The 26,105-nt window shown below is 44.6% G+C and overlaps 1 protein-coding gene across 2 annotated transcripts in view; it reads left to right on the plus strand.

Moving 5' to 3' along the window:
* The window catches only part of LOC102372078 (ephrin type-B receptor 5), a 117,411-nt gene that overhangs the window by 23,017 nt on the left and 68,289 nt on the right, over positions 1 to 26,105 (plus strand). For both annotated transcript variants that reach the window (XM_006031329.3, XM_025212978.1), the window contains 2 exons: positions 9,280 to 9,344; positions 10,035 to 10,731. In XM_006031329.3, the coding sequence (XP_006031391.1) occupies positions 9,280 to 9,344; positions 10,035 to 10,731 (762 nt within the window). The remainder of the gene's footprint in view (positions 1 to 9,279; positions 9,345 to 10,034; positions 10,732 to 26,105) is intronic.

The following is a 26,105-nucleotide window of genomic DNA, read 5'->3' on the forward strand; positions in this document are numbered from 1 at the left end:
AAATTCAAAGAACCCCTTGCTGATCTTTAGTCCATAGCAGTGAATGAAGCCACGAGTAACAATGTAATAAGCTTCACAGAGCGGAGTTGGATTTTCCTAGGTGGGGGTAGGAGCTATACACCCATGTGTTACAGAGAGAAGATGGTGCAGACTCACAGGATGCCTGTACATGAGCGTGGAGGCGGCTTTGATATGCTGTAATTACAGTGTGTCAGAGCAGATTTGATTAATCGAGTCTGCTGGAGCATGGCAATTACTGCACTCGAGCAGCCTCCTGTGTCTTGTGTAGCAGTGTCCCTGCGCTTCAAAATGGCGGCAGGGGACTTGAATTAAAGTTTGTTCAGTGAGCTTTAGTTCAAGGGCCCCTGCCGCCACTTTGAAGCACGGAGACATTGATACAGAAGATGCTGCAGTGCTTTAATTACAGCAGCTCTCGGAGCTGCTCCAATTAAAGCACTGCCCCCCCCTCCCCACTCCCAGAGCGCGTGTAAAAGTGCCCCCAGGGTCTGAGGAGCTGAATTGGGACCTTCTCATGCAGATGCCCTGTGGCCTGATAACACAGCTTCCAAGATGATCTGCATCTTGGGCTGAGATGCCCCTTTTCCCCTTGACAGGCAGGGGGCAGAGAAGTACTTGTCACCTTGGTGGGACCAGCGGCTAACCCATACATTTCTGTGAGGTGACCTAGCGAGCAGAAAATGGACTGGTGCTCTTTGCGCTGGTTTCTGATGCATGAAGGAGGCCTGAAATTTAGAAGTAGAAGTTATATCAAGCAATGGTGTTCTTTGGTTCTTGGAAGTTTCAGCTGCTGACTGTAATATTTCTCACTGCCTGGATGGGACAGTGTGTATGGATCCTCAGAGGAGAGCCCTTTCCCCCCCAAGTGTTTCTCAGATTCGTAGATTCATAGATCATAAGGCCGGAAAGGACCTTGGAAGATCATTGGGTCCAACCCCCTGCACCAAGCAGGAAAGATAAGTGGGGGTCAGGTGACCCCAGCAAGGTGAGACAGCCTGCACGTGAATCACTTCCCAGTGTCTGCCCCAGTGGCTTGCATGACCATATTCCTACCCATTCTCTAATAGTGGAGAAACAAAGCGTAAAAGACCTCCATGTGCCATGTTAAGAAAAGAAAAAGAAAATAAATGTGGCATTTAGGGATGGAGAATTAAAAATAACAAAAATATTTCAGCTGTCTTCCCATGTACGAGAGGGGTGAAAGAACAATATTTTCTTTTCCTTTGCAGATTACCTTTAAGAACGACTTTATCAGGTGGTAATAGGGAAGACACCCTTTTATACAGTTTGATGGGGGTTGGGACTGCGAACTGAAGGCGACATTTCCCTCAGCAATTCAAAATTAACCTCTGTTTTTTTCTGCATAGTAGGAAAATATTAGACTGAAGCTATTTTATGCCCTTTGGCCTCTGGTATCTCCAAAGCAGAACTAGTCTGCCTTAAATTTCACAGACATGATCTTCAACCAAAATAGAACTTCTTTGGAATATTTGAGGTATTTTGGGAGAGGGGACCTTTCTTGTAGCCTGGGCGGGTTCCTTGAACATTTTAAGTGGTGTTGTCATCCAGTTGCTGAAGTGAAGCTTCCAGCTTTCATTGTAATGCTGTTTCCTATATTCATAGTGTTAAGAAGTTGCCACATTTGAGGCTTAGCTGCATTTTGGGTTGAAGGTGTATTCCTTTCCCCCACCTCCCTTTGAAAGATTAAACCTTTTTTTGAGTGAATGCAGGGGGGGAATAGTTTCCTTTTAAGAAAAAACATCAATCAGTTTGTTATAGGATAACAGAATTAAGAACAGGAAATACTTTTCTGTTATGAAAAGCACCAGTGGAAATCTTTCAACTTCATGGTGCTATAATACAGTGCAGCGCTATGGCAAAAAAGGCTGTGTGATTAGGGGATTGCAATTAGGCAGTGAAATAGCCCTCGCTGAGGACCAGTGCGAAGTCTCATTCCACAAGATACTGGTTTTGATCTGACCAAGTTTTAAATGTTTGAAATGGCTTGCTGTTCGTGCAGAGCATTTTGAGGGGTTTTTTCTCCCCCTGCTAAACTCATTACGTACACACTTAAAGAATAATGTGTTCTGCATGTATAAATAGATAATTTTACTTTACAGTGGGTGCATCTACACATGAGCTTAAGTGTGCAGTAGACTAATTTGCTGCAGTGTAAGGTGTCACCGTCTACACATGCAACGCTATTAGACCTCAGCAAGCTATTTTTTGCTGCCGTAAGATAGTACTGTTGGCGACAGTATGACATTATGGTGGTGAAAATAACTGCCCCTGTAAATGCTGTCCCAGGTGTAAATTTTGTCTGGTCAGTCCAGGCAGTATGGGGCCAGACTTTGCCTGATGCTTGAACACACTGCTTTGCTCTTTCGGCACTCTCATGCCCCAGCCAGACCCAACGCCATGACCTGGAGCCCAGGGCTGACCCCCTTCCCTCCCCTACACTCAAGCCTGCTGCCAAGAGGCTACTCTAGTTTGGCTCAAGCTGCTGCAGTCCCAGGTGCTCGTGTCCCTGGTACAAACTGTACCAGAGTTTATTGCATCACACTAATAGCATGTATAGATGCACCCAGAGAGTTGTTCAGACTCCAGAATGGATCCAGACTATAGAATGGCTTCATTGCATCTTTAGCATAAAAGTGGTGAATTGGGCATTGTCACATTTTACCCCGTCCTACCTTTTATATTGAGTGGTGAAAAACAGTCAGTACTGTTTACAATGTCTGTAGTATTCATAGTAAACCAGTCACTGGTTTATAGTGAAAACCCTCTTAAGTGATTAACAATAACCAAATGATTGTTGGAAGTGGTCTTACAATGCCATGGAGAGGAATCATAGCTTTGAAACATCATGTTAAAAGTCATCTGCAAAGTCAAAAACTTTGTCTCCTGAAATAGGCATATGCCTTCTTTTCTTGATTCTTTATTTGTAAAGAAAACTTGACATTGATTTTATTTTTCTTTGAAGGAAACAGAAAGCTTTCGGCTTTATTCCAAGTGCATGTGTTTCATATTAGATATTCAGGGCTGGTATCTAGTGGAAGACTCTATAATCAGTAAAGAACTAGTAAAATGATGACCTTACAAGAGGCAAGGTACTAGAGAGTTAGCAATTAAAAGGAGAAGGCTTATTGGCAACCTGTTTAAAACTCTTGTTGATGTTGTTGTTAATGCATATTTATTATCACCAATGCCTAACGACCATTTTGATGAAGAGCATCTGACCCATCTGTTAAAACTTGAATTCTCATTACATACACCTTCTGAGACATCCAGCAAGTGTTCCAAGGAAGACCTGAGCTGGCATTTTTGACATGTCAGGCAAAAAATAAATAGGAAAAAGGTAGGTTAAACAAAAAATCACCCCCCTAAAGAACAGGCCCTGTTGATTGTAGGACAACAACACAGAATAGAAAGCATTATGCTTAGTATAAAGTGTCTTTACATTGTATAAGAAAAGATATTATGGTAGCTTAGTAGAGAAGTAACATATGATTGCATAATTTGGTGGTATTATAACTTACAGGTCATTTAACCTTACCTTTGGCATTTCCTGACTCTTGATTACTTAATTATGCACAGCCTGACATTAGCATACGGGTATATTTTGAGCACTTATGTCCCCCCATTTCCCAGGGCGGGTTTTAGGTGAAAAGGGGTGGGGGATAAGGTTAAGAAGACCTCCTTACCTTTTTAAGACTTCAGAACCCTACTGGCTTGCAAAAAGTTTGTGCAGATTCCATAGTCTGGAACTGCTGACTATCATGGATATCCTTGACAGAAGCCAACATAACCCTTGAATGAGGCCTCCTTTGTATGACGAAAAATACTCCTTAACCATGGCAACTTCTCTGATCTTTTGATATAGCTTAGAATTTAACACTAGCACAACATGCAGCTAATCATCACTAAACTACTTGGAACAAACTTGTACATTAGATTTGACTGAGTAGTTCTCATATCACTGATGTTTGCCAATGCAGTAGTGATACAGACATTTTCGCTCATTAAAGAAAAATAGTTTAGTAGTATTTTAAGACGGGCATGTTTGACGAGAAGTCCAGCTTTACTTGTCTCATTGAGGTCAATTTAGAACTTTCTCTCTTGCATCATGAAGTCTTTCCAAGGCATATATATAGCCTTGACTTTCATTTTATTTTGATTACACTGCAACTACGCTGTATACAATGGAATTTTGGCTAAAAGTAAACACTATTGCTGTATGTCATACTGAATTTTCTATTTAAATAATTATTGGTGAGTGCTTTTATGAACTATGTTCAATCATTTTGTTTGCTTGTTTTACTTAAAAAAATAGCTGCTATAAGTATGCAATTAAATTACTATTTCACTGTACCACACTTGCAGCATTGGAAGTGATTCTAAAGAGATTAAAGCTGTGCTGCCTATTTTTAGCATATATTTTCTTATTTTCACCTAAATTAAAATTTTTAGAAAGGCATAGTTAATTCTTAAAGAAAGTAATATTTACACCATCTGAAGACAGCTTGAGTATAGGTCACATGAAACGATAAATGTCCTTGTCTTCTGTATAAGATACATAGTAAACAAAAACTCATAAAAGTGCACCGTGTTAATGTTGTTCTAAAAATGTATTTCTCTGAAAAAACAGCTTGTGAGAGACCACAGTAATAACTTACTCCTCAGAGGTGCATCTGCCTGTAAAATATCTTGTTGAATGTATAGTGTATTCATGCTGAGAAAATGATTAACATTCCTTTCCTGAAGAGAGGAGAGATCAACAAGTACAGGGAGTAAGGGCTGAATCTTAAGGTGATGGGTATCCTGGAGGCAATGGAAATTTGAACTACACAGTAGCTTTCAGGATTTAGAAAGTTTCTGAATAAGAGAATGAAATTAATGGTAGGACCGAAGACTGAAAATGATAATAAGATAGGCAAAACAGGAGTATTTAAGATTGTTGAAAAAACTGTGCCATTTTATGGAGATTATTTGGGAACTACGATGTGCTCATGAGATTATGTTGCAATGCATAGCACGACCAGTAGGTTTGAGATGGCACATGCTCAGCATTGATATATTCTGATTTGGATCGCTGTGCTATATACAGGCATAGTCCTTCACATTTTATTTTTGCTTGTCACATTTTTTTTTTCCTGACTTGGACATGACTTGGTCTAGAAGCTCTGCATTTGTTTTCTTCTGCTGGTTTTGGCAAGGACTGGTGCCTTCTGTATAGTTTTGGGAGTGGGATTGTTGACTAATCTAGATCTTTGTGAAGGGATTTATATAAACAGTATCAAGACGGCCGTGTTGTTTGGGAGCAGGGAGAGAGAAATGGGGTAAAAGCTCTGAGGAGAACACTATAGGATGGAGTTAGAGGAAGCAACTGCTGTGGGTAGTGACTGGATTGGCAAAAGCCATGTGAGGTATCATGAGGAAATAAGGCAGGAAGGCACATCTGACAGCAGGTTGATCCTTCCCAATTAAATCTACAAGATCAATTTTAGGTTGCCAACAGACATTGCCTTTGTGCTACCATAAAGATTTTTACTATGAAGGGAAAGTGAACAGACCTCCAGGCCGTGTGTTGACCTCCATGCCCAAATATGTGACCACGATAAAAGATACTTTAAATCTGTGCCACTACTTTGTAGTGGACATCTCTTTGTTTTAAAGCAGGAAAGCAAAGGCAGTTGGTGCCCATGCTGTCCAGTCACCCCAGGCAGGTGCTTCAGGGACTATATCCTCTACACATCAGGAATTCTTCTGAAGGAGAATCCCCACGGTATGCTGGATCGGGCCTCTGAAGCCCCAGGAACACCAGCTCAGGTTTTCATAGTTTCATAGTTGGCAGGGTTGAAAGGGACCTGAGCAGATCATCAAGTCTGACTCCCTGCCATGGGCAGGAAAGAATGCTGGGGTCAAACGACCCCAGCTAGGTGTCTATCTAGCCTCCTTCTGAAGACCCCCAGGGTAGGAGCGAGCACCACTTCTCTTGGAAGTTGGTTCCAGATCCTAGCCATCCTGACTGTGAAGTAGTGCCTCCTGATATCTAGCCTGAATCATGCTTGCGGATGTGTGCTCCAAGTTTTGTTGTGCAGGATCAGGACTCTGAAGCCCTGGGAGTGGCAGGGGCCCGACACTGCTACAGTGGAAAATGTCTGTTTTGCCCAATGAAGCAGATCATCTGTTTCAGGTCCTCACCTAGCACAGCTGATCCACTTCACTTGGCAATGGGCCTATTATAGCAGAGGTGAGCTGGGGGTTGGATCTAGCCCATCAAGGGATTTTAACTGGCTTGCAGCCCAGGGTGGGAGCAGTGCAGCAGCTGGACTTGGCTTCCTGCCAGCATGCCCTGCACCCTCCTGGGGGTGCTGGATGGAGTAAGTGGGTGTGCTTTTGGGGGTCCCCGGCTGCCCACTCCAACTGACACCCCTGGGCACTGGGTGCAGGGTGGATGGCCCGGGGCTGGATAGAACCAATTGCCTTTGTCTCCTCCCTGCCACCCACCAGCCTGCAGTAGCTCATTGAAATTGCTTAAGTGACCATTCCAGCCCAAATAATTTCTCACCCCTGGGTTATAGCCATGCATGTGCCCTCCTGATAGGGAGAAAGAAACCTCATAAGAAGTATGCAGGGAAACCCCACTCAGGACTGGGGGGAGGTCCAGACAAACAGCTCAGCTTACTGTGCAGTTTGAAAACTTTTCTGGGACAGCTGTCACCTCAGCTGTTGCCAACAGCTTTTTTAAAAAACGTAAGGAAATTCTGGGCAAGAATCCTTTCGTGAGTTTGTAAGCAACCCCCTAACAATCTTCTTCATGGTAGCTGACGCTCTCTTGAGTGAATATATAATCAGAATTAAGAAGGATACAGTGGAAATTGAGTAGTCCCTCCTTAGTTGGCCTTGTACTGGGGGGAAAGGAGTCACTCTAGAAAATGAAAGAGGAATCAGTTTAGAAATAGTAACAAAGAAATGGAGAGCCTCATTTGCTGGTGGAACTCACTGCTATAGGAAGATGTGGACCAACGAAGAGAGAGGCTGGCCATTTTTTTAAAGCAGTGGAAATTTATTTGCCTATGCAAGTCAAAATAACAGTAGGGAGAAATAGAAAAATAAACCTCATATTTCCAAATTTAAGACTGTTGCACGGGTCAGGGAAGGACCTTCCTTGCTTCCTTAAGTTTAAGGCCAAAAGGGGCTGTAGGCACATCTTGTCTGACCTCCTGTATGCTGTAAGGCATACAGTTTCACCAAGATCTTCCTGTTTTGAGCCTAGCTTTGAACCCAGTACAAAATACTGCTTGTTGACAAGATGCAGTATGAGGAGCTCCTGTCTCCCTTGAGAGCACTCCATGTTGTCTTCTGCTAGAAGGCGGGGTACTGGACTCTGCTTGAGTGCTGCCATGGCACAAGGGAAGCCCATGGTTTACACTCATAGGGCTAAAGGTTGGATTCCTGGTAGGAGCAGTCACTGGTGTAGTCAACTTTCTTGCCACCCTTGAATGCTGGATTTGATGGATTGATGGCATGCTCTGGAGGGGAGAGGTAGGATGCTGCTAGATGTAGGCTGGTGATGTGGCTTTGTTGGGCAAGGTTGCAGGGCTGACTGTGGTCACTGCCCTGACCCACGGTCTTTCAGCTACTCAGCATGGGGCAGAAGGAGGGTAGCAGTGTGGGACTGCAGGGCATTAGGCATGTTGCTTGAGTGCCTCCTTGTCAGAGCAATGGGATTCTGCTCACATGCAGGGAACGCACATCCCAGCTTGTTAAATATTCACCACCGGGAGAGACTTCTGTTAGCTCTGGGCGGCCTGTATCTGTTAGCCCGTGCATTATTTGTGCGCTCAATAAAGATTACTTGAGTCGTGGGCGAGAAGCCATCAAGGGAATATACTGCCTGCCAGCAGTGCAGAGCCCAGCTTCTGATCAAGACTTTTCTATTTTCTCTTTTTCTTCCTCTCCCTGCCATCACCAAGCCCCCTCTTCTGTCTCTGTCTCTCTCCATCCCTCTCTTAAATTCCAACCTTTTATGGAGCTGTCTTTGGTTACCTGAGCATGGGGAATGACTCGCACTTGATATAGAAAACCTCCTTTGTTCTCCGAAAAATAAAGCTTCCCTCTTTTCCCATCAAAATGAAGCCATGTCCCAGGAACAACACAGAGCTGAAATATCAGAATACCACTCCCAAGGGAGGGCTGTGCCATTCAGGCACCAGTGGGAGCAAGGCAGTGTTCTGAGGCATGGGTGGCTTGGGCAGCATTAGACCTCAGGTGAGTGTGACCCTTTCAGGGCGGGCCTTGATTGGCCATCTGTCTTTCAAAGTGAGCCCAGGCTCTTCTCCTGGTAATCTTAAAGGTCAGGCCAGGCCAGGCCAGGAGAGAGACATGGTTCTGATTCCCTGTTCCCTTTGTGCCATGTGGATCTCCTCAACTCAGAGACTGATGTAGGGTCAGCCTTATACCTACCTCTGTCTAAACACTTGGAACAACTGTGCTGTTAGTGGTCTCTACACAGCATTTGGTCTTTCATGTAAATGGAATTTCCTAGTCTGTAGAGAAAAGTTGAGAGAGAAAAAAATAAAAACAGCAAAAAATTAGCATTTCATTTTCCAGGACTGCAAAATGCTTCCAGTTTGCAAATATATTGCTGTGTATGGACACCACACCCTCTTTGCCCAGTGCCCTTTGTGGTGGTCTCAAGGACATGGGCTCTTGGCAGGCTATTGTGGACAGAGCTTGCCTTCCTGCGGCCAGTATTATGTTGGTTGGAACCTGGACAGCAGATTTCAGTCTCTAGGGCTGTTAAGTATACCTTTCTACCAAGGGCCAGCAGCATGACAGAGTGTTTCCTTGGGTAGAACATGGTCCATGGAGGTGCATGCCATTCCTGTGGGAATCAGTACTTCATAAGGCCAAAGTAGTTGCATGGGGAGAGGCTGGCAGAGTTTACCAGTCTGGTACCTTGCACTCTGGATTGGGCTGAATCTTGGAGGCACAGACTGCAAGAACTTCTTTTCATAGGGTCTTGTAGGAGATTAGCTCAATGTTCAGAACAGACTGGCAGTTCCTGAGCACTCCTTGAGCCTCTTCCTGGAGTCCAGGTCTTCCAAAAGGCAAGTAGGTATATGTGGGCCCAGAGTGGCCCTGCACACCCTGCAAGGGAAGAGGTATAGAAGGGAGCCTCGTAGGACACAGAATGGATTTACGCAGCTTGTATCTGGAAAAGCGCAATGCATATTTCCTTTTTTATTTTAACAGAAATCCTTCTAGATACCACAGGAGAGACCTCGGAGATTGGCTGGACCACCCACCCTGCTGATGGGGTAAGTGCTCCCGGACCCTCCACTTTCTTCTCCTCCTTCTCTTCCAGTAGATAGATCTGCACAGCCCCTGGGGAGAGCAGAGCTGAAACAGAATAGGTTTGGTTCTAGCTTCAGTGCCTGTGGACTGTCCAAAGCACTGTGCCACTGGAATGGTTTCCAATATGCTGGAGTTTCTCTTGTGAGATCTTCAGCTTCAGTAGAGTTAACCCCATTGATTCTAAGTCAGACACCTTAGAATCATAGAGAAGTAGGACTGGAAAGGACCTTAGGAGAGAAAGATAAGGAAGATGGAGGGGAGCTGGTGATGTTGCTATATTGAGTTCTGTAATGCTGTGCTGCAGGTTGAGTTGACATGAATGTTGTTTAATGCCAGCCCCACCCTGGGGAGCCCTCCCTCACCCCAAGTGCTTCCCTGTACCACCCAGTCCCAATGTGAGGCTGGCAGCCTTCCACTCTGCAGGCAGGGAAAAGGCTAAAATGCGAGGGTTATGGCTCCTGAACAGCCCTGGCATGTCCCAGCAGGGACAAATCTCAGCATGCCACCAGTTCCCACTTACCCAAGCTGGAAAGTCTGTGGATGTAGTGTCAACTTGACCAGTCTTCTTGACCCAGACCTCAGTGTTCATAGTGTCCCAGTTTTGCCTCCTAACAATATCCATCTCCTTCTCCTGCCCACCTTCTTCGTTACAGTGGGATGAGGTGAGCGTCCTGGATGACAAGAAGCGTCTGATCCGGACCTTTGAGGTCTGCAATGTGGCTGAGCCTGGACAGAACAACTGGCTGCGCACTCACTTCATTGAGCGGCGTGGAGCCCATCGGGTCCACGTCCGCCTTCGCTTCTCCGTGCGGGACTGTGCCAGCATGCGGACCGTGGCCTCCTCTTGTAAGGAGACCTTCACTGTGTACTACCACCAGGCAGAGGCTGACACAGCCACCCAGGCACTGCCCGAATGGCGCGAAGGGCCCTGGACCAAGGTGGACACAATTGCAGCTGATGAGAGCTTCTCACAGGTGGACAGCACGGGGAAGGTGGTGAAGATGAACGTCAAAGTGCGCAGCTTTGGGCCACTCACACAGCGTGGCTTCTACCTGGCCTTCCAGGACTCAGGGGCCTGCATGTCACTGGTAGCTGTCCAAGTCTTCTTCTACAAGTGCCCGGCGGTGGTTAAGGGGTTTGCTTCTTTCCCCGAAACCTTTGCTGGCGGGGAGAGGACCTCGCTGGTGGAGGCGCCGGGGACATGTGTGGCTGATGCAGAGGAGGCGAGCACAGCTGGGTCCTCGGGTGTCAAGCTGCACTGCAATGGGGAGGGTGAGTGGATGGTGGCCATCGGGAGGTGCACCTGCAAGGCTGGCTACCAACCTGCCGACGATGAGCGAGCCTGCCAAGGTGAGAGAGTCTCTCCTTCTTCCTTGCCCTTTCCCTTACCTGCCCATCCTCTGCTAGGTCTTTAAGCCTGTTATAATAGTTGTTAAAATTGGTCTGATGGGAATCCTGGGCATTGTTTGTGTCTGTGGTGCTGGTGGTGTTCTCCCGAGTGATGTTAACCACAGTGTTTTGCTTGACCTAGTCCATTGTCCCATTAGGAACTGGACAGATCCCAAAACCTTCAACTCATTTTGTTGGGACAGTCCTGAACCTCACATTAATCCCTCTGATGCTATGAATTCCTGATTCCTCACCCTCCACTAGACCAGGGCCTGGCAATCTATGGCCTATGGGCCAAATTTGCCTCATGAAGGTCCAGTCTGGTCCCAGGAGGGATGAAGAATCAGTGGCACACAAGCTTTTTATGTTCCACCAGTCCCCTCTTCAGCACTACCCACCCCCCTGCAGCCTCCCTGCTACTGTGCCATACCTATGCTGACCCTTGCTACAAAATTTTCCCCTCCCTATTGCCACTGGGGAGGGGGATCGGGGGATCAGCTAAGTGCAGGCAGTTTGGATGCTCTAGAGTTTGGAGAATTCCAGTTCGCAGTAGGGTGATGAATTGCAAGCGCTAGCCTGGGGCAGCAAAACCCCCTGCACTAGACCAGCCTGCTTCTCAGTCATAAGATTTCTTCAGCGCTTCACCCAGCACTAGTGTGAAGCCCCCTAAGCAGCTGTGTATCAACACACAGCAGCACTACCCAGCAGTTCAGGACAATGTAGGAGGTTAAGAGTAACCTGGAACCCAGTCAAAACAGCAAGGGCAGGTTTACACTATTGCAAAGTAACATACCAAAATGGGAAATTGGATGTAGGGGGTAAGAATCCATGACCTGCTCTTACTGAAAAATGCTGTGGAGTCTTTCATGGGTATATATTTGCTCCCTTTTCCATGTGTTTTATGAAGCAATTGAAGGTGTAGTTAAGATTTAAAATTGGGACCCATTCATTCAAAAGAGCATTGTCAGAACATTGGAATGATTTGAAAGAAGAGTGCATAAGCCCAGACACTTATTTCCAGCTGACTAGTAAAGGGAATAAAAATTGGCTCTATGTCTTTTATTTATTGATTTTGTTGAGAAACTGATAGGTGAGGGCCTTTTTCTCTTGCTTCTTACTTTACTTTAGAAATACTGGGAATGCTAGGTTTTTAGTTTTCCTCTTTTTGTTGGAAAGCTCTTTGGCTGATTCAGACCTTGACTAGACTAGGGGAAACAGTGATTTCAGCAATGCTTAATAAAGCTTGCTTAACTGAGTTGAAACTCCCACTTAAGAAAAAGGTAGACACAGTTTAAACGCTGTTGGCTTGACCAGACCTGCTCCATTTAACACTGTGAGCTAGGGTGTTAAAACATGCAAGGTTTTTTTTCTGCTGCCAGTAAAAAGTTAGTGGCAAGAAGCCGGGGTTCAGTTTATTAAACCTCTTGTCCAGTTCCTCTGCCAGGAGTCAAGTGATACCTTTTCCCTTGAGCAGCTGGACACGACTTGGTGGCTTGGGCAGCACCAAGCACCTGGCAGGGGACAGTGAGTTTCCAGGCTTGCTGTTGGAGGTATGTGGCTTGTTGTCTATGTCCTTTCAGTTTTGATTCCTTCTTTCCAATATATTTCCATGAAGCTAATCCTCTTTCTGCCAGCTTCTGGGGGATGTTTTTGTGGGGTGCTGATTCCTGGTACATGGCTGGTGTGAGTCTAGCCAGCTAGTAGGATGCCTGGACTGTGGGTGTCCTGGGAGATACTGCTATCCAGGCATAGTTCCAGCACTGTGTAGAAGTGGAGCAGGCTATGTGGCATATGGGGTTTAAGCCTGACCTGATGTATAAAGGGTTTTTGTGTGTGCATGGTAGAGTAAGGGTTAGGGTGAAACCTGAGGGTACTCAGGTTGCCTCTAGGTTAACTTCCTCAGTAATGTAACATTGGCTTCCAGATCTGTATTGTAAATACAGGATACCTCTCTTTTGGATCTGAGATTTCCAATATGAGCACCAGAACCCATATCAAATAACTCCCCTTCCAAGGTAATCCCAGTAGTTCTGTTCTCCTTAATTTTCTTTTGTTTTTACAGTCTGCTAGTTAAAAGGTCCACGCGCTTGAGATACAGTGGCCAGGTAGAGGAGAATTGTTAAGGTGAAGTAGAGCTTATTAGACTGCCAGCATTGTTTGTGGTACTTTAATTTTGAAATTCTAGACTTCCAAATGTGTTGCGGTTTTTAAATAATTATAGTGTTCTTTTAAGTTCTCTAATTAAATGTAAATGAAATACAGCAAAGGGAAGATTTCTTTTGTGAGATTATTTTTTTTTTTTACTTAACATTGTTTAGTTTGAAATATTTTCTTCTTAAAGTGTTTTACCACAGGTAAAAGTGTGTGGTCAAGACACTGGCAGCTTTTCTAAAAAAAGAAGTTCCTCAAGTTTAACTTCCAGGACCCTCCTTAGGCACTTGAATGAAAGTCCTGACTTTCAAAAATAGTTGGTGCCCAGCAGTTCTGTTGAAGCTATATGATGGTTTTTATTCAAGTGCCTAAACATAGACTAAGCAGCTAACCTTTAGGCACCCATTTTTAACTATGGTGTTCAAGTGAGATGTGCCTGCCCAAAGCCAGCACTTTATATGGATTTCAGATGCGGCAGGTTGTGCTGGCAGAAAATGTAATGTACTTAAAACTAAATGATTTGGTTGATGTGGTTTATGAATGATGATATGTCACCAGATATATTATCTAAAAATAAGTTCTTATTTATCACTCCCCCCACCAAAAAAACAACAAAACAAACAAAAAAGATCTATCTGTGTGTGTGTGTGTGTGTGTGTGTGAGTGTGTGTGTGTGTATAAAATCTATCAAACCCCTAACCTTAAAAGATTAGAGGCTTATGTAAAGCTGAAGCATTTCCCGAATTATTGAGGCATTCTTTAAATTTAACTTCAGGTCCTATCTTATTTTTAAGAGCTTTCATCCTCTGCTCTTAAATGCTGTATCTCTAACAGCGATAAAGTTTCCTAAAATTGTCCATATTATTCCCCTTCAAAGAAATTTATTAACAATCACTTACCCTTAAAGACAAGTGAACATGGCTGTTGCTTCCAGTTGTTCAGGTCCTTGAAGGGCAGAGCCTATTTCAGTGCCTTTCAGATTTGCACACAAGCTAGCCCTGAAAGAGGACATTAAACCAAACGTGCATGTCTTCATTTAGCATTCAGTTAGACTTTCTCCCCCAAAGCAGTAGCATTGAGGCAAATAGTTACTGCGTGCAGTACTTTTACAACTTGGTCTTAGGTATGACTGTAAACTACATCCAACTGGAGGGCCTGGTGGCACCGTGGTGGGGTTACTCGTGGGAGGATAGCCCCTATAAAATACCACTATGTTGCAACCTCCAGAGAAAGGGGAGTACAAGGTGGTTTAAAACCCTGGGTTCCACTGTCTTGTAGGTAATCCTTGGTTGGAAAAAGGCTAAGGGATGTCACTTTGATTTGTACCCAAAAGCTTGCAAAGAAGAATGTTTCCAGCTATTTGAGTTGGTCTAAAAAAAGATACTGGATTTACCCAAAGAACCTTGTCTACCCTGACAGAAATTCACCCTTACTGAGGCGTTAGGCAAACAGCAGCAGTTCTTATCTGTTGCTGTCTGGCAAAAACTACAGCCACTGAGGCACTGAACATCTGTACTCAGTCTGGATTTGGATTCTATCTCAGTGGTCTAAAGAGGGAATGGTAGGTCTTGGGCAGCCTCCAGTCCTCTATACTCTTGCCTAAGCATACAGGTCAAAGGACTTTGTGTAACGGTTGCAGGACTCTCTACAAACAGATTCATGAGGCACCCGATTAGAGACCTCTTGCACACACACCATAATCCAGAGGATCTGTGGTTGCCTACTACTTTTACAACTTGCTTATGCATGCATGTCTTGGAAGACAGACTGCAACAATAATAGGTAGTAATTGTGTTTATTTGGAAAAGTTTTCAAACTGTTAAGCTACAGAGTCCTTGAAAGTAAATATGGGATTTCTCTAACAACATGGCAGAATTAAAACACTTTTATTTTTGCTTCCCTTGTACTACAGTGAAGACATCAGGGCATGCTGATTGGTTCTGCACTGTGCCCTTTTCTACTGGTTTATGGCATTGTGTGTTCTCTTCCTCTGCTTTTGTTTGAAGACCCCTAGATTACTTCTTCAACCCCATGTGGGAAAAATCCTTATGAGTTGGGGTTTGCATTTCAGCATTGCTTTTCCCTGCTGGCAGAGGTTTCTAGCACTATCATTCCTCTTTTGTCAGGTTTCTGATTTGATTCCTCAAGCTCATCATATCTCCTCATTGTTGTTATATTATTTTCTTCAAGTTCTCAGGCACTTCAGGTATAGATGTGTCAATTTTTATTCGAAAGTCCTCTTTCCCCTGTAAAGATAAGCTTATCTCCCTTACGGCTGCCTCGGGAAAAACCAACAGGCATTTACTCCTCTCTATTTAAGGGCAGATTCTACACCAGTGAAACCAATGGAAGCTCAATGATTCAGTGGGTGCAAGATCAGGAAATCAGCAAGGAAAGAATATAGTCTCTATTACTTAGGAGAGATTCGGTTGGTGGGGGGTAAAGGAAGAAGGAGAAGAGAGTTTTCTGATGGGAACTCTTGTGCTGTATTGTCTTTGCAGTGTTACATTTTATAAGAAGTAATTTATATTGGAAGAACCTGGTACCACAAACACTTGCTTATGGCAGACTCGGAGATCATGCATTTTTTGCACTGATGTTTGCCTGGCCTGACTCAGCCCTATAGGTCTACATTTGTGTCTTCCTGAAAGCAAGTAATTTTCCTCCCAAGCTTTGCCCTATCCATTTTTGCAGTTATAAATTAACCGGTTGCCCTGGTGTAGCAAACACTCGAAGCCATCATTGTATTCTGTGCTTGGGTCAACACCGAAGAGTATTTTAAAAATGATTGGTCACTTCTTTACACCTTTTTGTTATAATATTATCATTACAAGGTAAAATAGATAAATATTTTTTATAAATGTCTGTATGTATATACATGCTCACACACACAACTATAGTATTACATAAATCTAGCTGATGCAACACACGTGAGGAGCATGTGTGTGCACACATGCACTTTGTGTTTGTTTCTGCTAATCCAGTGTTCATTGGGATGGACTAGATTGCAAAAAGAATCTAGCATTAGCATCTTTTTTTATCCATTTAATCTCTTTTACAGAGATGCATTAGGTTTCTGATATTTTTTCCCCAGTATTCATTCTATCTGTTTAAAAATGACATAGACCTATTTGATGACTTGGTCCGTGGGCTTTAGCCTACTAGTTTACTATGGGCTGCCAATGCTGCACAGTGATGGGGATCCAAGGCATCAACTGATTACGGGGGACAAAAAATGATGAAAGGGAGTGATAGTGGGGTCAGAGGGTTAAAACTAGTGCACCTTCGGGGGACACCAAGCAGAGCACCCCAGCCAGCACCCACCAACTCTCAAAGGCAGCCAGAGGGCTGGCGGCTACTGCCCAGTGGTACTGCTGAGAGATGGGATGGAGCATGCCCAGGTAAAAGGTCCCAGAGTCCCCAGGGACCCTAACTGAAGTAAATGTCGTGATTCATATAACAAAATATTCAAGTATTTTTAAATTATCAGACCAAAAATTATTGAAGATGGAGTTTCTGCAAGCACAGAAATTTCATATTAGGCTTAAATATAGTCTTCCCCCTCACAACCCCAAACAAAAAAAAATGTACGGAAAGAACTATCATCTCCCCACTACCCTGTGAGCTTTCAATGTAAAGCAAATGTGATTGTAATGACGACCACATGATGAGAGAGATTGGTCCACAGGTGCGATCTGGCATGCTGGCTCAGCTGCGTGCATCAGATCCAGCCCTGTGCATCTCAGCCTTCAGTCTTAAGATGTGTATGGCCAGACCCAGCAGTCTGGATGTGGTCACCCGCTGGCCTGGCTCTGTGCCCCGGATCTGGCTGCAGAGCGACCCCGTGTGCGGGCCCCACAATGTGTTGGTGCAATGTTGTGTGCCAAACCGTGTCATCTGGCCCACAGGGCTCCTCAGAGGTCTGGAAATTTGGAAGCAGGGGCGTGACAATTAACACTACCATTGCTTGCTTCCCAACTACCGAGTTTCTGGACCCATGGAGAGACCCACAGTCCAGGTGACGTGGCTCTGTGGGTTGGATCTGGCCTGCAGACCAGAGGATGAGCACCACTGCTCTATCCTGTTCCAGACATGAAGAGCCTGATCCTAATCTACCTATTAGGCACTCAAAGCTACTTCTGTGTAGCTGCTGGAGTGAGTTTGGGAGCACTTTCAGGGAATAAGTCCCACTCCCACAGCACATGTGCAGGCCTGCAAATTAGGTAGCATAGAGAATTTGGGAGTGGGCCTGAACAGTGCCCCGATGCTGGACTCAGGCTCTGTCTAGGGAGGGAGATAAATCAGACTTGCTTGATCATTTCTGTTTAATTGCAAAACAGTTCAGCCTCTGTAGGCGGGTCTGAGAATATTTGTTTCGGTGTGGAGCAATGTTATCCATGTTTCTCTCCTTCATTTGCAGTTTTTCATTTGTAAAGTGGGGATAATGATAATTATTTGTCTCGTGAAAAAGGTGGTGAAGCATGTGCTACAGCAAAACTTGGTATTATCAAGGTTACATTGTACATTGCCAGGAATTTGAACTTCCAGGGAGTTAAAAGTATAAGCCCATGTCTTGAGTTGCACAACTGACTTTCTTCTGTACCATGGGAGAAATGATAACCCTACATCTGAGGAGCTTGAATATAGAGAGATTATGGCTCTGGATCTGAATCCAGCATGTCTTTGTATTCAGGTGTATGCAGTGCTCAATATGCTAGATGCATTTGAATGTAGGTCTCTTGATTCTCTCTCTTGTCCTGCAAGTTCAGCTGTAGATACACAGTCTGTCCAGCTTCTGATGCTCTTCAGAAGCCTCGGGGCGAGGGACTCTGGGGAGCTCATTAGGACTTGATAGGCTCTCTCATATCTCCTTATTCTAAGTTGATTAAATAAAACAGTATCTACCCTAGGAAAAAAGACTTTGGGCCTTGTTACATGTTACACTGTTAGCTACACAAATGTTGATGTGTTAGTGCTAGCTTGTGTTTGGAGCAGTCACACTGCAGGCCAGCAGGAGCCTGGGGGACTGAAAGGTAAGAATCCCTACCTCCCATGCTAGGTCACTTCTGCCCCCTGGGGCTCCCACAGTTTCCCCCCTGTCTCTGGGGCTCCTCTCTTGCCGGGGGGGGGGGGGGGGGGGTGGTGTTTACACTAAGGTGTAACCTAGCGTGGCTGAACCTTAATGTAACACATGCAGGGAAATAGGGGTCAGAGATAATCCTGCCCTGGAATGGCGTAACTTTGAGCCACATAACAAGTACTTGAAACTAGTTTGGGATGTTAATGTGCAGGCAGTCTAGGTTTTAAGAGTTCCAGGAGCCGCCCAAAATTACCTTGTAACAAGGCCCCTATTTCTTGTTTGTTATCGAACACTTTTGAAGAACCGGTATTTAAAGTTTATCCCAGAGCTGGTCTCGCATTTTATGCTTTCATCCTTTGGCCAAACATCTGGCCAGAACCTTTGGAGGAAAAGAGCTATTCTGAGGCGTTTACCAAAGATCTGAAAAAAGGTAATGGAGAGCTGGTAACAGTCTAAGCCCCAGGGAAGCTAACATCTTCTCCTTAGAAACCCCAGTTTTACTGCATGTGCAGTGATTTGGACTTTAGACCATGAAAGTCCTGCCTGATTCATTTCACCTAATGTTCAGTACCCTGATAACGTACAACCACTATGGAGCTGGAAGATGTAGAAACGCAGGGCTCTGATCCATAATGTACTGCTGGCCGTTGAATATTATTGCATAAGCCATGGCCCAAAGCCCCATTGCAGCAGTGTTCCTCCAAAAAAATTAAGTGTTTTACTGTTCCAGCAAGGCTTTTTGACTGGGATTTGGGGGAAGGAATGTGGTGCTCTATTTCACTTCTAGGGGTCGTGTTGCTTGTTTTCGCCATATGCCTCTGAGCTGCATATGTTTGCCAGATTTGGCATGGATGGTTTGGCATCAAAGAATTCAGCTTTGGAGCTCTGCCGAGTTTAGAGCAGTGATTCTCAACCTGGGTACTGGAGCACCCTAGGATCTGGCATTAAAACTAAGAAGACTAACTCTGGCGTTAAAACTAAGATCTGGCATTTTCTGCGGGGTGCCTTGAGTCTACACACTGGCTTAGGGCATCAGTCTAGGGCAGTGGTTCTCAACCTTTTCTGTACCAGGACCCATTTGTAAACATTGATAGCCAGTCCTGATCCAGTGCCTCTTACTCTCGACCCACTACCCCCAGGCCCCCAGTATGTGGGGCAGGGGTAGGTGTGTGGGGCATGGGGAGTGCCAAGCCGCCCATTGCAGGCTGGAACTCTGCTAGCCTGCAAGGGAAAAGCCCCAGTTGAAGGGCTCTCCTTCAATTTACCAGAGCAGAAAGTTGTGCTTTTTCTGATGTTATGGAATTGCCTGTGGTGTAGCTGTAGGTGTCTGATTTACATGATCTCTGTGGTGCTCTTCCTTAATGGTCCGAGAGGGACTATGCAAATCCCTCCACTCCCAACTGGCTACTATAATCCCTTTGCTGTGACTCTTGTCTTGCATTCAGAATCCTCAAGCTGTTTGACAGGCACGGAGATGTTACCTCAGCTCCCTTCAGCTCCAGCAGAAAAACATGGAAATGTGCAAGAAGTGCACCATGCTAAAAGGAATATAGGGCCAGGAAGCTGGAGAAAGAAAAACTTTTTTAACAAAATCTCTTTCTCTTCCTCTCTTCTTCTTCCTTCCAGGTGGCAGCAGGGCTCTTGGCCCTGGAAGAGCTAGCACAGTGGTTCTCAACCATGCCACCATGGGGTACCTTGAGATCTTTTCAAGAGTACTGTGGGGTGCCAAGCAATGTTAGTACTGTCAGGTGTGCAAACATGATTCATAGTATAAACCCAGAGATTAGGAATCCTCAGTGTTAAACTATTTTGATGTGTTGTGGACTTCCTGAGTTCTTTGTCAGAAGAAAATTGCTCTATTATTTTTCTGTAGTCAAAAAACAAATGAAAACTAAGATGTGACATTTTCTGAGGGATTAATTACTGGGAAAATCCCAGATACTTTCTTTTAAGTTAGTTTTGAAGAATGGTATGAATACTATGTTGAAGCTCTTCTGGGGGGGACAGTACTGGGATCTTTACAGGTAAGTTGAGAGGGAGCAGAATGGAAGAGGTAGAAGGTAGATTGGGGACAAAGGCCATGCTGTCACTCCCCAACCATCCATATGAATGTGTAAGACACTGAGCAACTAGCTCATAGTGTGTTTCTAACTCTGCTAGTTAATGATTAATTTGTGCCATGGATTATGAGGACTTCACAGGTGAAATCAGGGGTCTATTGTAAAATCCTCCCTGGCTTCATAGAAACAGAGTTTGACCTTTGGTCTCTAGGCATTCGTGAGCAAACAAGCATAATTGGAGTGTTTGCTATTCCATGTAAGAGTTGCATCCTTTTTTTGAATCTCTCTAAGCTTTTGGTTCCTTCCAGATCTTGGATTTCCGAGCGCTAATTATGCATTGCGTGAAAGTTGTATTTTGGGTGGTTTCAAGCACATCAGTTTTCAGTGCAGCTGAACAATCCTCTTGTTCCTTTAACTGTGTGTGTTCAATTCTGTATCCTGTCTTCTGTATTCCCCTCCCTCTTTCCCCCTCTTACTTGTTTCATCTACAAACTAAATTTGTTCAGCTCCTGATATGGGAGTCTGTCTGATAAGCTTCTAATAATTTTGTCTTTTGTCTCTATGGCTCTCTTGTAGCCCTGTGAGATATATCTTTGCAGGGGTGGAAGTTGGGATTGGAGGAAAATTAAATACGGTCCTTAAGCCAGGTGATTTAGACAAGTGCGAGGAGGGCTTTTCAGTCCTGTTACACTTTCTTTACGATCAGCTTGACAGCCCCTTTTGTTTTCTTGTTTTGTAATTTTCTTTTTCTTTTTTGAAGTGTTTAGTGTCACTTGAGAGTGCTTCCCTTCTTGATGAGTCGAGCAACCATTTTCTGAATAAATAAACTCTAACTTGTAGTTTAATTCAGTCCCAAATATTGCGATTTTTTTTTGTTAAGCACCCCTCCTCCCATATTGCGATTTTGAATCTAGTAAAGGCTAATTAAATCTTACGGAATTGAGTTACAGGCTGGCCCATTTTCTTCTGCATGCTGTAAAGTTTGGAAGCAACTGTGGAAAAAATTGCTTAAAATGGCCAACCGACTTCCATCGTGTGAGGATTTTTTTTGCCTATGGATGGCTGCTTCAACAAAGCATTATTAATGCACAGCTTCAGGGGGTGTGCAAAAAACAGCCCAAGCCATAAACATTACAATCACTGAAAGCTTTTCTAATGTTTGAGGCATTAGCAGAGAGAGCAACGTGGCTGTTATCTTTGGCAAACTCCCTCCTTTTGTGAGTGTCTATAGACAATTAAGAGAAATGGCAGCCTTCTACCTCTGTGTTTGCTGTCTCTGTACATATGCTAAAGCAATAGAGGAAAACACCCTCCCCCCACCACTAAATATCAGCATACAGATATCTGAAAGGTGTTTCACCATGTACAGAGAAAAGGTTTTTAATACAGTGTCTTATGTACAAACAGAAGTAACAATACAAATCCCAAAGCAGAGAAAACTTGCTCTGAATATCATAATGAGATTGCTGACCATAGGATGGATTTTGCTGCAAGTGAGATGGGAGTCCTGTTGCCTTTGACTGTTAAAGCTAGGTTGGAGAAAGCCACGTATTGTAAAGAACAGTTCTGCATTGACCCAAGGGAAATGGATTGGATGATCTAATAAGTGCTTTCATTTCTAACTTCTCTAATTCACAGAATGTTAAAAGTCTGCCTTATTTGCACTCTGATCATGCAGACATAGTACCAGGGGGTGTGTTATGTCACAGATCGTATTATCAGTACAGCGCCATTGCCCTCAGTTACTGTGTTTCTAAACACTATGTTGCCCATTAAATGAGTAATTGCCACTTATTTTATGCATAAATATTCAAATTCCCATGAAACACTCTGTTTTTAAGCATCAGTCATATATAAACTAAATGCTTGCCACATCCCTGAAGAGAATGCTGCTTCTGCGTCAAAACTAATATCATGCCGTCTCCCACGTAGGTAACAGCCAGCCAGTGCCACTCTTGGAGCACAGGTATTATGTGTTCTTCGCATAATGCGAACATCTATTTACAGCTTCTGAAATGTCCACAATGCAGTGCATGCCAGTCCCTTCAGTTTGGAGGTGTTGAAGACATGGAAAACTCTAGAAATGTCCACATTCAAAAGAAACAACCTCTCGCACCTCACCCAATGTGTGTTAGTGAGGCAGAAAAGTAGTATTGCCAACTTTCAGCATTTAGCAATCTAGACTTAGACCCAAAATATATTTATAATTTCTGTCTCCTTTCTCTGTGTTCCAATTTGTGAAAGCTGAGGATGTACTTCAGTTACAATTGTAAGCTTTTATGTGCACCCACAGAAACTAGCAGCTGAGAACTGCGAGAGCTATAATGAAAGTTGAGAATCTCATGTAAATCACCTGACTCCAAGGCCGGGGCCTTTAAGGAACATACTAGGCTTGCAATGCCTAGGGGGATAGTTTGCACAGCTACCATCAACATCTCCCTGAGCAGCCTGGGATTGGACAACACCTTGCAGGGGTGATGGCAGAGGGCAGAAGGATCCCCTCTACTAACTCTGCAAATAATTTACCTGCAGTTCTGCCTGGTCTCTTCCCCAAGTCCCCACTTTGCAGACAAGTATGAGCTCAGGCAGGCTTATTTAGATCAGTGGTTCTTAAACTTTTTGGACTCAAGGCACTCGTTGTTAGACTCAAGGCACCCCTCCGTAACTCTTGGGAATTGAGCAGCCCCTCATTTCAACAACTAACTTCTTGCAGTGTTTGCCTCCTTGCAGAGGTAAGCACTACACAGTGAGGGCAAGGGAGTGGCCGTGTGATTTATCTCCTTATCTCCTCACACCTTGCTTATATCATCATACTTCATGGCAGCCTTCAAAGGATCCGGTGTCACCCTGCTTGAGAATCACTGATTTATATGGTGCCCTGTTTAGCTAGACCTTGCTCAGACCACAGGATCTGTAACTTGTTTAATGCTATCTCTGCCTGGTCATGGGATCCCTCCCAGGCTTTCCTGATTTACACAGGATTTGCATCTCCTTAGGAAAAAAAAGCCTGATATAGAAGGCTTCTTGGAGGCCACAATGCCCAGTTGCTACAGGGAGGTTCTCAGAGCCATGGAGCAGAAGGCAGAAGCTGGACTGACAGCCCTAGTGAGAGCTGTTCTCACCACCTTGGAAACTGGGGAATGGACAAGGATGAGAAGAAAGTTTCCTTCTTTTTCGGGACTAAAATGTATGCGTGTAAATTGGGAAACCTCTTACTGTCAGCACATGGAAAGGCTGTTGCAGCTGTTGCCCTTTATCTAGTGCAGAGCATCTCATTAGAAGCCTGTAGGGCAGGTGGAGGGCCCTCTCTTCTGCCTCTTCCCTGCTTGAAGGCACAGATGTACCAGCTCTGGAACCGGTTGCACAGCCTGCTTGTATTTTCACATAGGTACGTGCAAGTTTCTGGAAGTAGTGGTCCCTCTGGGCTATGTGGTTATTGGGTCTTGACTCTCTTAGGTTTTTAATGTGGTGGCAAACACACCTTGGCCAACCAGCTGCCTATGAAGGGAAGATGGTGGCTAGGGAGGAGAGGGGAAGATTGGGATCCCTCCCCTTCTCCTTCCTGTAGGCCAGGGTGACTAAACACTAAATTTGGCAGCAGAATTCACCCTCTAGGTGCTGGCTGTGTCAGCTGCAGCTTCAGTGGTGGTAACATTAACTCCTTGGCTGCTGGTAGCTGAAGCAAAAAGCCCTATGTCCAGGTAACCTAACTTCACGGGCCAGATTCAGCTCACAGGCTGGATGTTTGACACCCTTGTTGTAGGCAAGGCAGGTTCTTACGAAGCAAAAAATCCAAGAGGTATGACTGTGCAGAGTGGAAAGGTGGAGTTGGTTCTGGGGGCCTGGGAACAGGCTGTACAACTTTCTAGCTCCTAATCTGATTGAGGTCCTAATCCCGGTTAACTCACTAGTGACTACACAAATCAGATCGCAGAGCTTAAGAATCATGAGCTTGGCCTCAAAACCAGGAATAATGAGAAATCTCCACAGTTGCAAAGCTTAAATCTTGTTACAAGTCAAATGGGCTTGGGCTCTTAGGTCAGTTTTGGGATTTGGAACCATCAGCTGTGTGCTAACTTTTGAAACTTTTTTTCCCAACTTCTTAATCAAGTATTTCCATCTGTTTTCTGATTTTTTGAATATGTGTACTTGTGACAGCTCTCAGACATGCAGAAAACACAGTGGCTTGGGCCATGCTATAGGAGCTCTGATGAACAGCCCTGTTAAGACTGTACTTTGAGCATCCAAGAGTGGGAAGCTCCCAGTTTTTTGAAAAAGGCCCATAGATAAAATCCCCTCCCCCTGCCAAGTCCCACATCTGCCTCTCCTTCCCCTGGTTATGTACTTGCCTATTTTGGGCCTCTCTACCTCCCCACTATTTACTTTTATGCCTGCATAAACTGAGACCCTGATTTTCCTGCAGTCCAGGTGCTCTTCTCCCCATTTTCCCCTGTGTTTTAAGGACAGGCAGAAGGGAAGGAGAAGTAGGAGCAAGGAGCAGTCAACCTATGGGGAAGAGGAGGAACTGCTTTGAGCTACTACCCTCTTTCAGCTCCATCTTCTCCTGAAAATGGTATAAACGACTCCCTCCCTGCCAGCCTTGCAGAAGCTTCTCTCTCCAGCTGTAATAGGAGGTGGGGAAATGGACAAGCAAGAAAAATTCCCCAGGATAACCTCACATGAGTGGGTATAACTGAGAAGAATTGCTTATCAACCTATGCGTGAAATGAGCCAGATCACCTCAGTCTAGTTCCAGGATAATGTAGATGCCCACATCAGGACGTAGGCCTTTGCCAACCAGGCAGGATAAAAATCAATGACCAAACAATAAAAAATAAATTTGGATTTTAAAATTTTAACTCAAATGAAATTTTCTTTTTAAAAACAATCATGTTAAAGATTAGCTATGAATTTGTGTCTATGTGTGCTAAGGTCTAAACTTCCTATGGTCTGTTAAAACCATGTACATCAGGGTTGTCAAATTGGTTTGGTCTCTCAGGCTGGATCTACAGGCTAATGGTGTCAGGGAGCAGTGAAGGTTAACGTAGCCATCCCTGCCCCCACCACCAAGTTGTATCCACAATAGGGCTCGTATGTTTGAAACTCCTGATTTAAATTATACAGAACTAGTATGGTGCATGAATGAGCACTCTCCCAATATGAACAAGTTAAAGATGCTCCTATTTTTAATTATGTACATGATCTGTGTGGGGAGGCCAGTTCTTTATTTCTGGACTCAGTGTAAAACTCAGACTTGATAAGGAGGTCACAATATCATGGACTGTGTTAACTGGATGTGCTATCTTTTTCAGTGTTCACAATTAAGCAAATGATGGTGCTTGTACATATTTCCGGATGTGTGCGCTTTCAGTTTCTGTTGCAGATAAAAACATTTGCTACAATTACTTTTGGTTTCAGTTTAGCTAACAGGTGCAGAGGGAATATGTCTTATTTGAAACAGTTCATTCAGCATTGAAAAACTAATTAGGGGCTGAATAAGCAGGAAAGCTTTTTTCTGTGCGGGCCGGGCGCGAGCCGGGCCCTTTTTCGTGCTGCACGTAGGCTGTGGCCAGCAGCCTGGGCACGCGGGGTCGGAGAGAGGGGCGCGACAAGCTAGAATTAGGCACAGACTCGTAGCGGTAGTTTTAAAGATTGTTTACTTACACCAGAGATGGTCGTGGTGTAGGCTGGAAAACTTGCTTGAGTTGCGGTTACAGACAAAAACAACACGAAGGGTCACGTGGGGTTTGCTAGGCTCCACGGAAACAGAGCTCCAGATGCTCTGGGTGAGCGCGCCACCAAAATCAGAAACTTGTAGATACGTCTTATATATTTTTTAGTCGCTCGACGACGGGAAGAAGTGGGCGATGGATCAGGTCGCCAAGCTCCTCTGAATCTCACACAGGGTCTCTATTACCCTGCCGTGTACCCAGAGTCCCCACGAGATTGATGTGGAGTCCTCTTCAGCTTGGGCAGAAACCGCTCAAGCCTCTTATACGGCTAACAGGCCAATCGTTAGCCACCACGTGGGAATAATTTAGAAC

Source organism: Alligator sinensis, unplaced genomic scaffold, assembly GCF_000455745.1.
Source record: "Alligator sinensis unplaced genomic scaffold, ASM45574v1 scaffold653_1, whole genome shotgun sequence".
NCBI lineage: Eukaryota > Metazoa > Chordata > Crocodylia > Alligatoridae > Alligator > Alligator sinensis.